We start from the raw sequence: 13,781 nt of genomic DNA on the forward strand, positions 1-13,781 counted from the left end.
ACGATAAATTAAGTTTTTGTACATTAAAAAAATATACCTGTTATAAAATATTTTGAGTTTCAACTTTTTTACCTTAAATTAATACAAGTTAAAGTTTTTATTGAACACAGATTCTAAATTCAACTTATTTCATAGTATACACATACTCACACACTATAGATTGGTCGAAATGTAGTAACTGTACATGTAATGACGTTAGATATTGTAATAAATTTTTAATAAAAATGTTCATCAAAACGGTCCAAACTGTAACAGCTTATTCAAAAAAGTTTAAAATATTTAAATTTAAGACGTGTGTACAGGACAACGTTTGTCGGATCCGCTAGTGTGTGTATATATATATCGGCAGCAGGGGCGTAGCCGAGGTGGGGGGGGGGTTTATGGGTTCAACCCCCCCCCCCTTAGCACCAAATATTTAATTAATTTCCTATTCATCACTCAACAAATTTCATATTAAAATTAATAAAATTTTTACCATTACAATATTTAAATTTAAGAACCGAAAACTGCTAAAATAGCACTATTTTACACCTTAAAATCCAAATTTTTCATGGGGAAGGACCCCCGGACCCCCCGCTTTAATTCGCGGGGGGGGGGGGGGGGGCAATGCTTCTTAACACCCCCCATACACAAATCCTGGCTACGCCACTGATCGGCAGCACACTCCAGTAAGAGACAATAAACTTCAAGATAGTGGATCCAAGATGGAGGCCATGATGTCATTTTGGTTGGAGAAATATATATTCCTTGGTCGAGGTGGTGGTTGCCGTGGTGGTAGTGGTGTAGGTGGTGGTTGATGGTGGTGGTGGTTGATGTTGGTGGTAGTAGTATACTACTACTAGTAGTTGTTTTATTGGACAGTCTGCTTGTGGTCACCATGGAAAAAGGATTATTTAATTTTGTACTCATCGATTTAAAACCGAGTACCCTGGACGTGATTAATTAAATATGTACTGTTTTGTTAAAATATTATTTTGTGTTTTTTAAAAAACTTCTAATTGTTTCCAGATTTTTTTGATCAAAATTGTATGTTTTTCAAAATGGTGGTCAATATGACAGACGTGACATCATTCAATTTGGTGGAATTTTATATGTTATAAAATGGTGGATACGAAATTTGTTGAACTTTCTAGAATCGAAGATAGCAGCTGAAGTCAAGTTCATCTAAGATGGAAGTCGGGGTCAAGGTTAATGTCAAATGTCCACTCCAATGGCTTACGGGTTACTGGTAGTGTGTATTCTAAGCCGCTTTACGGTTATTTTAAGTAACTGGCATTTTAAAGGACCAAAAAGAAAATTTTCTCTTAAAAACTGAGTTTGTCCCTCTAAATAAGGGAAATTTTGAGTCATTTAGAGAAGTTTTGAAACATTTAAAATTTTTAGATTTTTTAATGGAAGTGTTTTTCTCAAAATGGAAAATTCGGAGTCATTTTGGCGAGTTTTTCGTCAATTTTGGCGAATCTCGAATCAATTTTGAAGGTCAAGGTCATCTAATATGGCTGCTGTGATGTCAAAATCCAAGATGGCGGCTGACACCTCATCCATTACTCTGTGCTCAGAGGAACTATTATAACTTGCTAACAATTAGAAAATTTAACTGAACTAATAAACATTATGTTTTGTTTGTCATATCAAGAAATTGTTATACCAGTGAATGAAGTTATATAAGTGGGGTCCAGGCAGTGTGACTCCGTATTTGTCTGTTACTTTAGTGAAGTACAGATGAACTCTCTTCAATATATATACTAGAATTAAGTAGGTGTTAGTTTAAAAGCATTTCCTCGGAGGAAAATATAGCCACCGTGAGCGAGGATTCCAATGGTAGCAACGTCGACAACAGCTCTGATCTCGAGGCAGCTGCACCTAAATCACCTACAGTCACTTCAGTACAGAAGACTTAAATGAATGCAGGTTCACCAGAAGAGCAGACCCCGATGCCTACAATGACATAATCAGAATCGACATTGATGAATCCATGTGTATCGTTCCCAATAAGTTAAGATGGTGTGAACAAGTCTAGGTATTGTGACGAGTACTTAACTAAAATATTTAATGCTATAAGGCAAGATATGAGTGGCTTCCTGAATATTAAACAAGGTGCATTGTATCAGTGCGGAAAGTGTAACAGATTATTTGGACATCTGGATACCTTAAAGCGACATGACCAAATGCGCAAAAGCCAGGTCGTGATTGTAAATTCTGGGAAGAGTCTTTTACACAGGTGTACCCGTGCTAGACATCATGAAGAGTGGAAATATCTTTGTTAAAGTCGCTGCGTTCTTCACAATGTAAGAGGTGTGGCTCCATATATCAACATAACGACCATTTGGTAATGCATTCCAAAACCTGTAAGGACACTAAATGAGAAGTTAGTTGGTCCCTCAATGTCACCTGCATTTCAGACATGGGAATAAAATGACCGGATTTAAGTGTACCTCACGGTTTGCCTCTGCTGTCGGAGTGTGTTGATAGATTCTAGAGTTGTCATTCTTCATAGTTATTACATCATTAACACTATCATATCCGATGAATGGAGTAACATTGGCGACGGAAACCTCTATGGCATCCATGCCATTGGCGGTTGAAGCACCTTCGGCCCAGTCCAACATATCATCTACAACAACAACGGTAGTTACAACTCCATTGGAAGATGTGACTACGATAACACCAGCTGCGGTGACTTCAATGGATACAGTTTCGACCGAAGAGAGACATGACTGCCCATTACACTCTCAACAGCATTGGCCTCTAATGAAATAGCGGGCGAAAGAGCCGCATTTACCGATGATGTTTTGATAGTAACACATTAACTTGGATAATGTTGTATCAACTGTGAGCAGTATTTCGCATATTGCAGCAGTCGCAAGCATCATGAATACTGCCTCAAAATCAAGCTCCCATGAGGTACAAGTGTGACATGTGGTTATCAACTGTCAATCAAATATGTTCTGAAAATACACATCAAAACTTGCAAAGGGCTCGTTCCACTCTTCTGGGGGACTGAAGAAATCGGTGTCTATAATGGAGTTTGTTTGTACCTGTAATAGAGTAGAATTTACTAAATAAATAATTTCATACGAGTGATATGTTGTTTTATTTATTTTATATCGTACATAATGTTTGATGAATAATGTATTATCCCCGGCAATTGAAATCGAGACCCTGACTTTTATTTTAGTGCCGTTTATATTTAAGTGAGGTGATATTTGACTAGTAATATTTAATAATTATATGCAGACAAAATTACTTTATTTTTACTTTAAAAAATTAAACTAAGGATCTAAATATATTTACTTATATGTTAAAATAAAATTTTATTTAATATATTCTGAGTTTTCATAACATTTGCCAGTATTTAATTATTTTCAATACGGCAGCCAATTTGGCCGAAGATGGTCAGTGAAGTGTCTTACATCTGGTGATTGACACTGTTGTGCTCTAACAGGTAATAAGTGAGGTACGATGGAGATCGAAACTAGCACTCTCAGTGATGTGGGTAATTATGCTGCTGGGCATTGTGAGGAGGAAGTATTTGCTGCCATTATTTTCATAAACGCATTTATCGCAATTAAAAGCGGGGACCGGCGTTGTCCGAAACATAAGTGCATTTTTAATGAAATATTTTTAAAACAATGTTTTTAATTGGTACTATTTTTTAAATCCTGTAGTTAAAAAAAAAATTTTTGCACTCGTCTGGTTTGACGGAGTACTGCGAAGTCAATAACTTAAATACAAAATTTATTTAAATATTTTTATGATAAATTAAATTATTAAATTCATTCAAGTGAACTCCAGTCTGGTAGCAATAATCAAAATAAAAGGTAGTCATGACTTCAGTGTGGCAATGGCATCATCCAATATGGCAAACGTGACGTAGGGGTGGTGGTGACGTAATTCACGGTAGGACCGTGACTGGATCCACCTCTAAACTCAGAACTCAGTGCCTGGACCGGCTATTATATACTACCATTATATATTTTTTAACGCCACAAAACGGATTTCCATATTAATGTGGTATATTAAACTAACGCAACTCTATGATTCATTTTAAGTTGAAATATAAGTTTCTTAATCATTTTCCATAAATACGTCATTGTTTATAACATTCGATGCATTAAAAATATTGTTTGTAACTCCATTATGTCAAAGCAGCAATAATAAATGATTAAATAAATTAAAATGTTATAGTGACATGTTTTATCTTCCAATATGATCAGCCGAAACACACAAAAAAACTCTGGGAATCATTTAAATAAAAAAAATTTGCCATGCTTCTTATAGTATTTGTATTGTTTCCAGAAAACTGACATAATGCGCCTACCGAGGGATGATCTCCTTTGACATTTTGCCCGGGTTTGTTCGGGGCGGCCGGGCTGGACTTGGTGTCGGGCACAGCGGGCGGCGTGGCTTCTGTAGCTGTGCAGTTGGCGGGTTTCGGTGTGGGTGTATCTGGATTCCTGTAGACAAACACATGGCCTTATCTGACTCATATTTATAGTTAATTTGGAGAATACCATCATCTGCATGTGGCCCTTAAAACTAGAATACTAAAATATGTTCATAAGTCTGATGCCATACCAAAGAAAATTCTTTTAACACGTCTCCGAAAAAATTTTCATAAGTTTTTAAATATATTTGTGTGTTTGTTAGAGAAATATCTGAAGCAAATAAAGATGGAATGAAAACTTGGTTTTATGTTCTCTGCCTCTGACTTCCAGCTAACGATACAAAACACTGACTTGGCTCATACGTACTAACGATGTATAATTTTCCCACGCAAAAAACATATGCCACCAAACTAAAGTTTTCTGAAGCCATACAGTGTTACTATTAAAATTGCGTAAAACTGGAACATGATAAGCGTGCAACATTCACAGTATTTTATCTATGTGTCATTTGAATGATTCTTGCAGTGGTGAACATTGACTAAATTGTTATAGACATTCGTGACTGCAGATTTTAATTTAATTATGACAAACTTTTTTGTGTGATAACCTATTTTGGCTTTGTTCAAATACATCCTTGTCCGATTATCAGGTGTTCCTAAAATTGGCAAAAAAATATTGTTTTTAACTCAAATAATGCCCCAAGCACTACGTTAGGATTAATATAAATGTTGGGATTAAGGAGCACTAGTTTTGATCACTTTTAGCCATTTAGCAAAGGAATTTTTCGTGGATCAACCTTCTTTTTACCGACCGTTATGATAGAGCGGAAAAACTTGATCACAATAAGAAAATTATTAGTAATAATAGCAGCGAACACAAAATAGAGTGTTTCAACCACATCAGTGTTAAATTAAAACACTTAGAATTCTGTTCAAGAGAATATTGTACCAAAAATGTTAGCATTGGTGTGCACAAATTGTTAATTATAGTTCAACATAGGACACTGGCTCCAGTCTCGGGAGCCGGGAGCCGACCGCCATCTTGGATGGACCTCTAATGCAGCCGTTCTCTTTTATAAACTGAACCACTGCCGCCATTTTTGTTTTATAGATCTTCCGCCATCTTGGATTCAGCCATTTTTTGTTTCTACAGTAGCTACTTCTAGTTTTTTTGACAATTGTAAATAATTCATGAAAAATTCTAAAATTCATCAAAAAAGTCACCTAATAATGTAATGATTGATTCTATCGATATATTCTTGGTAATATAATTGATCTATGTTAAGAGTAATTAAAACGTTAAATATTTATTAATTAAAATCATTTTACCATTACCATTCGATGACTTTATTACTCATGCTCACCACGAAAAATGACTATATACGATAACTGTATGATAAAATAAATATGATATCACTATACCATAAAGGGAGTATTCCTTGCAGAATCCAATTTACTCTAACTGACTATAGTCGCTTCTTTATTCGAACTGCGCCTATTTGATGGTATGTATTCATTATTACTCTCAATTTTTTAATTAATCATTGACGATTTTTTTACTCCTTCCAGCTAGAAGTTGCATTATGAGAAATCATTCTTAAGTTATAAATTAGATAACGGAAAATAAATCTATTTTTTAAACAAGTAATTATTGTATGTAGCTTGCACTTAATTCTGAAAGTATTGTCCATGTTTATTTGGTGGTGATGGACATTGGCAAACGACTCTAGACCAATGTCTTAGTCATCGCAGAAGATGTTTCAAGTATTGGGGGAGGTATGCAGGCGGGTATCTTGCCCAGCGTCTCAAATATTGCTGGCGGCCATCTTAAAATCTGGATGAAAGCCGGTGACCAAAGTCATAGACGTCTCAGCAGACGCACATATATATATATATATATATGTATATATATATACATATATATATTTCTCACTTTCAAATCTAACAAAGAACACTCAGATTTGTAAGAATAGAGATTAAACAATCTGTAAAAAAATATTACAAAAAGTATTGAGGCAGCCATAATGGCATTGGCCTCTCGTCAGCCTCTGAGAGTGTGTTTAGCTACGAAAATGTGAGCCCTTATGTGCTTGTCACACTCTCCATTGTGAAACAATTTCTTAAGATGATATATTTACAGGTTCACAATATGAAAAAAATGGTATCTTTAGTAGTAAACGTCGCTTCTCTCTTGGCAATTTGAAAAAAAAAAAATTTTTTTTTAAAAAAAAAGTGTTATTCAAAGAAAGTATCTTTTTAAGAATGGGATGTTGTAAATATTTATATATATATATACATCTTGAATTATACCAGCTTTTTATTGTGTGTATTTCTTTAAAACAATGTTAAAGGCTAAAAAAATACTCTCTAGAGCATGCAAATATTGATCAGCAAAATATGTCTGAAGCGTTAAGAACCCCCCTTTGCCATCTCTCGGGGAATGCACTTTATATTAAAAACAAATACTCCACAAAAAAATTTAAAGTTTGTTTCATTTTATTCGCCAATTACACATTGAGAACAAACATTATGTTATGACAGATGTATACAATAGAAACAAAGTTTACAAATTTGGAGGGAGGAGATTTACCAAAAAACTGTTTACATCAACACCGGCACGTAAAAGACAGGTCATAAATTCTCATAAACGCCTAACGTGTTCGGCAAACGGCGTTCCAGGAACAAGAGGCGGCACATTAAGAAAGCCATCCATCGCACGTTCACTAACATGCGAAATCGCTAAGGGGTGATCCGCATCAGGTCCATCAACAGTTTATTCGACGCGATAAAATAAAAGTTTAAACGCATGCGTAGGTGCACATACGGCTCCACGCGGTTCAGGAGTTCCGCGTACTTCATCGGCGGGGGTCTGGAAGATCGGCAGCGGGACTGGAACATGTCCTGCGACTGTTCCAAGTCATATTTCACTTCAGCCTTCTCACCATTAGTTCCATCTTCATCGTCGGCTTCCTCTGTTGACAGCATCTTCATAGTTGCTCGCACACCGACCGTGGAGGAGGGGGAGATCTCCTCGTGGAAACGTCGCTCGCGAGCAGCCACCGCGTTCGCCGCCACTATCTCCTCGGCGATCGCCTCCTTGACGGCCTCATGTGTGGCCGCGGCCACCGCCGCAGCACGCGAGAGACAAGGAGCTGTGGTCGTGCGAGCAGATTCCCCCGCGCTCACGTCAACATCGAGTGGTTGAACCACGGCGCGACGGCGATGGGAAGACACATACCGCGGTGGTTTCGAAACTGGATGCTCCTCATCAAAGGGGGAGGTGGAGTTAAGATACTCCTCGGCTATTCTCGAAGGGAGAATGTCTATCCCCGCAGAAGAAGAAATCCCGCCGTCTCTCCCCTCTTCCGCCACCTCTCCAATGTTCACATCACCATTACCAAAGCTTGACATGTTGGCTCAACGCAGAATGATCAACGAATGATGCGACGGAAGACAGAATCCCAGGTCACACACTCTATCCCTTGCAGCTGCATCGTCATGAGAGAAGCATCTCCCATGCTGGTAGAGCGCTCCTAACCCCTAATCCTCGCCACTGCAGTGTCCTGAGAGCGTCACCTCCCACACTGGTAGAGCGCTCCCACACCTACATCCTAAAACACACAGCGTGCAACAGGGCTCCAGTGTCAGGAGACCGCGAGATCCTTTATCTCCACGCTCGCCAGTGACGCACGACAGGGCTATTGAAGCCAGCATCGTGCGACAGTGTCGGGTTCGCACTCTCGCGTGCCCTCGCCAGCATGTGAGCACCCGCAGCAGGTTCATGCCACTTCCCACGCCAGCCTCCCTGCTTCGCGCGCCCCATAAATGTGCACAGTAAATGGCTTCAGCACCCCTAAATATCAATTCTTGTCCTCAATGGCCGACCGATGAATCTACGTTTGTAGATTCTCTGGGAATTCCAACCAACTCACAAAAAGGAACAGTCCGCCTTGTTTTCGTTTATGAATCTTGCTCACCATATCAGTCTCAGAATACTTTCTGACCTGTATTTCAGATCCATAAAACCCGCCTCGTATATCATTCCCGTCAAGGTCCGAGAGATAGTACACACGAGGCTTATTGTACCGAATCCTCTTTTTTCTGAATATCTCAAAGGACCAGCCAGGTGTGAAGCCTTTTATAAACACGCTCTTGTACCTTGTCGTGTACGTAATCATTTAAACGAGCTTTAAGACGTCTGGTATCTATTTCCGTCACGTGTCCGTCACGTGTTTATAAACACTGTGCAGCAGGGAATTATCACTAACTTCATTACGTACCGTATCGATCATTATGTGATACCTGATATTATACTCACGCAAAATGGCGGGTAACAAAGCATGCCATTTGTGACTGCCACGAGCGGTAAACTTGCGAAAAAGCATCTTTTTAAGAGTTCACTTCAGGTGTTCTACAAAACCGGCTTTGATTTCACTGAAAATGGAATAATGATTAATATAATGCTTCTTCATCAAGGCGCGAAATACATCATTATAAAACTCATTACTGGCGTCACTCTGGATGTTCAGAAAATGTCCCGAGGCTTTCAAAATACGTTCCATCGCATAGGCTACGAGCCCGGAGGTTTGCGTTTAACGGGTACAGCTCATGCCTTTTTTCGAATTCGCGTCAATAACGATCAAAATGTACATTTATTTACAGAAGCGTATGGAATCATTTCAACCAAATTAATCTGCAGTAGATCATTCAGCCCATCCATAATCGCTCTTCGCCTTGGAAATATTTTTGCGATGCCCACGGTGGAGTTCCTCAGCAATGCCTTGTCGACTACTACCAATCATTTCACAATGTATCCGGACAGTTGTAACTCTTCAATTATAGAAAAAATCTCGTTACTGTGTCCAGTATGGCCAGCTTCTTGCGAAGCTTACGGCAAGCGTGATCGATTGACAAGTTCATTCGCAGAATTCTAATAAATAATATCCCTGCATCGCATCAATGTTTTCTGAATCAAACTACGGCCTGCAACAACCGTAGGGAACAGTTCCCGAATAATGTCAAACTTCGCGTGTGATTTGTTCATATATTGTTGGGTCCTAGGATCGTTTCTTTAAAAATACGCATTCATAACATCAGGTAGATGTTTGCACTGATGAAATGCAGTCAGAGTAAATGGCATGCTCCCGACGAAACAAGAGTTCTAACTGACACTCGGCGGGCTGTATTAATTCATTAAACAAGCATAAAATATAATTTGGATGAAAAAATACTTCAGAGTTCCCTAGAAACCAAGGACCACTCCGTTTATAAACTCCGTACGTAACGTCACTCGTCCGGATGTTATAGGAGGCTAAATACATTTGCGCTTCCCCTGAGAACTCTTTTGATGCAACCGGTACACCATCAATGCATTTACACGGTTGGACATCCAGGGACAAGCCATTTTCACTTCCTTCGTCGTCAGATACAGAGCGTTTTAACCAGTCTTTGCGATATTCGGCGTATTATCTTCTCGTTTTACAGAGTCTGTGTTAACAGAACGTTGCGTTATCTTGCCAATCCGTGTAGTTATCGGTTTAAAAATTGCCTCATTTATCGAGTCTCGCTCCAAATGCATTCTTTTCGGGAGTAGGTACTTGGCACGTAAATTGTGTAACACTTGCTCCAACCGCCGCTTGCCGCCTCGAGAGACATAGCTGAACAGGGAATTGCATGACGCAATCTTTTAAAACTAAGGCCCACGACGCGAGCCTTAGTTCGCGCCTCAAGAGGTGCCGTGTTTCGGGGCTGAAGGTGTTACGCTAGGTCTAGCGCTCGACACTTCGGCGGGAATTAGTTTATCAACGCCTTTATTAATGCCATCCACCGAGCGAGTCAACTGGGTAAGCTGTTGAGTGACATCCTCGTGCGTAGAAGTTATTCTACACAGAGTCTCAATCAAGCCAGCATTAAATTCTGCATGCAGTTTTGCATAGAGTACGTCCTTAAAGAAAGTCAGCTTCTCCTTCATCGCGCCGGAACACTTTTCATCGAGTTTTGTGTTGAATACAGAGAACCGCTCGTTCAATTAAGCCTTCAGGAATTGTTCCTTGACTTCCAAATTACTCAAAAACTTGATATTATCCACTTGCACTTGTTTAATTCCTTAAACATTCCCAACACATCGTCGGTCAACGAACGCAGGGCGTGTGTTAAAACACCGCTCAGAGCATCAAGGCAAAATATTACGCTAGCTTTGGTGACTTATCCCCTCCCCTCGAAATGAAAAAAAAAATTTAAAATGAGCAAATTGTATATAATTAGCCAAGACATCAAAAGTTACATTAATGGAACTGTAGGCACTTATGCTAAAGATTTCTAGTGACCATATCGAGTAATATTGTTAAGTATCACAAGCGCAATGGTGTGTAGTGACCACTAAACACGAGATAATTTTTTTACAGCGCATTAACAACTGACTCTGCAAACCAAATTTCAATATGTTCGGTAAGCAAAGAAACATTTTTTTTTTCAGATATCCATTAAACATCTTAGAGCACCGGGACTTTATGCGCTGTAAATATCTCCGTCATATATGAACAGTCCCCATGCCACAGGATAGCCTCCTAAGAGTTAGTTGAAATAAAGTTAGCAACGTAAGCCGGCGGCAATTGGCAGCCTTTCACATGATAAAAAAATATATGTTGGTAGTTGTGTGATCTTGGCTATGGAACGGAAGAGTGTGGCATAGTCACTCTATGCTACACCTGCGCTCTCTATATGCCCATGTGACTATATATCGCATACTATTGGTCGAGTCAGTTCGGGGGAGCTCTAGAGATTAAACCAATAATGCCTCTGCGATCAGCTAAGTAAATATGAGGGACGCTCGATAGGTTGTAACAGTTGTTGTCCGACCGCCAGCGTGTGAGTGTCGCGTTGTTGTTTACACTCCGCTGCATTTGCTTACACTATCGCGTGTGTGCGACCGCGTCTACCACGCATCTTCAGTGACAGTTTCTGCAAATGTAAGTGAGTCAAGCAATATTTAAATCAATTTTTTTTTCACGAGAACATTAGGATTATTGGATGCTAAAACAATTACGTTTGGTATGTTTTGTCCGCGTCATCAAATTATTAAAATATATAATATCTGTTGCACGGTTAAAAATAGACAGAAGGCAACGGTCAGACCATTGCGCGATCATTTTCATGTTAATTTCGTGTGTTGTACACATGTTTCGGGTACTGTAAGTAGCACGCATATTATATTTTGCTCGAGTTAAATAATTTACACCATTTTGTGTAAGTTCAAAAAAAATTGATAGTTCAGGGACTTTTCCCCAGCGTGGGCCGGGGAGAGATTCGCTCTCTCAGCCGACGAGGCATCGCCTTCGGAAGACAGTCGCGCGCACATTTATGTCATTTTCCACGGCCATAGGGTGGTGGTTGGGGGAGGGGGGGTTGCTTGCCTGGACGGGTTGCCGCCCAACGCGCTGGTGAGAGAGGGGGATATGCTCAGAGTGTATTATTGTGAGGGCAAGCTAAAGGCACACGGCTTGTGGAGAGGGGTTGGCGCGACCAGCCATTTGAGTGCCATATGTTTTCAATCGATACATTGATCGCCCTCCTTGGTTAGTGCGGGAATTTTGCTCGACTCTCAACAGGTGGCAACAGATGAAATGATGAAATAACTCGCTTTTATTGTACAAAAAAAATTGTTTTTTGGTGTTTGTATATACTCTAGCCCAAACAATTTAAGATATTTTTAACAAATGATTTTAAGAGGCTACGTTTTGAAAAGTTACGTTTTACGAGATAATAGAGCAAAATAGTTTTTAAGTCCTTGTGGTAAATATGATCGGATTTGCTTTTCTTAGCGAATTATATTACATCTACAATATTCGCTTAGGAAAAATAAAACTATTATTGTGTATATTCTAGAGGGACTATTGCAAACTTTATAGCTGTTTGTTGAGATCCAGTAGGTTAGTCTCATGATTTTTTGTCGGGTAATAAGTTTGTTATGCCATACCTCCAACGTGCCCTTGTGTGACCACTAGAGCCTTGTTTTACGATTACTTTCGATAGTCACCTCAAACTTTTTTTAATTGCTTAAATACGGTGCGGAGTGCGGTTTAGGTTCTTTTGATCGTCTGACGTTAACTAGTACGAACATCTGCTCGCCGAGCTGTCTTCTGCACTATTGATCGTTAACAACAGCTCCGTCTCCAGTCTATTTGTGGTGTGACATTCGTTTGAATATAATTATTTATAGGTTATGTTTTATAAATGCAGTAAATGGAGTCATTGTAATTCTGAATATGTGACAGTAAATAAATACATTATGCTACATAGTTATATTTGTTATATATTTTATTACATTTTTTAAAAAGTGTAATGTATTTATCCGTGTACAATAAATTTTAATTGATTAAGTGCTTAATTTCATTATTAAATTCTGGAACACTTGACCATTTAATATTTACGGTGTATTACCTATACCCTGTATCACATATCTGCTTTACTCAAAAAATACTTAAATTGTTTACAGTACATAGTTTCCGTCGACAGTCTATGATGTTGGACCTGCTTCCTCTCATTTAATGCAAATGGATGGACACCTGACAGCAAGGAAGCACTCGAGACATGTTAGGAACAGCAGGTGCGGACAGCGCTGCGAAGTGAAGTCCTATGTCACATTGCGTGCCGACACAGACAGCCTTTGAGAAAGGTAAAAGAGAGACGGGATAGGAGAAGCAACAATTTACCGTCCGGAAAGTTGACAGTACTGTCCCAGTAGGGCGTGCGGACAGATGTGGTATTAAAGTCGCTCTGCGCTCGATTTTTTCTAACGTTAAAAAGTATTAACTAATCGTCTCACAAAATTAAAAGCTACTTTCCTAAGCTGATAAACACATGTTTTGACACGTTTATTTACTACGAATTTCTATTACACTAATTTTCTTATACGTTTTTTACTTTTTTAAACACTGAACACATTTTCCTTCGAAATTAAGCAGGAAGATACTTAGTTTAATGTGTGTGTACGTAATAAAAACGAGTAGCTAGTTCAATATGTGACGAGTGTAATTAAAAAATACAATATTTATTTCTTACAATGTAAAAAAAAATTGTACGTTCATAATATTTAACTTGCCAGGTTTATTTTAAAAAACTTGTGTCATGTATGTTGTACACATTGAAACCAGTCTAGTACATTCTTATTCTTAACATACATTTTAATAAATCGTAATAATTATTATGCTTTCAATCAATTTGTTTTTTTTTTTTACTTCTAATTACTGAACATGTGAGGTGGAGAAAGAGATATAAAATATGTGTTTTACGCTACACTGAGCATGCACTCGTAGTAAGAGTAGTATATATGGGCTGGAGCTGGGACTGCTTCTGGCTGAGGACTGAGGAGCAGGCCATCTTGGATTGTACATCA

The 13,781-nt window shown here is 38.7% G+C and overlaps 1 protein-coding gene across 3 annotated transcripts in view; it reads right to left on the reverse strand.

The window, feature by feature from the left end:
- LOC134529410 (synaptotagmin-7) overlaps positions 1-13,781 on the reverse strand; it is an 807,269-nt gene that overhangs the window by 62,287 nt on the left and 731,201 nt on the right. For all 3 annotated transcript variants that reach the window (XM_063363450.1, XM_063363451.1, XM_063363449.1), the window contains exon 3: positions 4,322-4,457. In XM_063363450.1, the coding sequence (XP_063219520.1) occupies positions 4,322-4,457 (136 nt within the window). The remainder of the gene's footprint in view (positions 1-4,321; positions 4,458-13,781) is intronic.

This window comes from Bacillus rossius, chromosome 2 (genome assembly GCF_032445375.1).
Source record: "Bacillus rossius redtenbacheri isolate Brsri chromosome 2, Brsri_v3, whole genome shotgun sequence".
NCBI lineage: Eukaryota > Metazoa > Arthropoda > Insecta > Phasmatodea > Bacillidae > Bacillus > Bacillus rossius.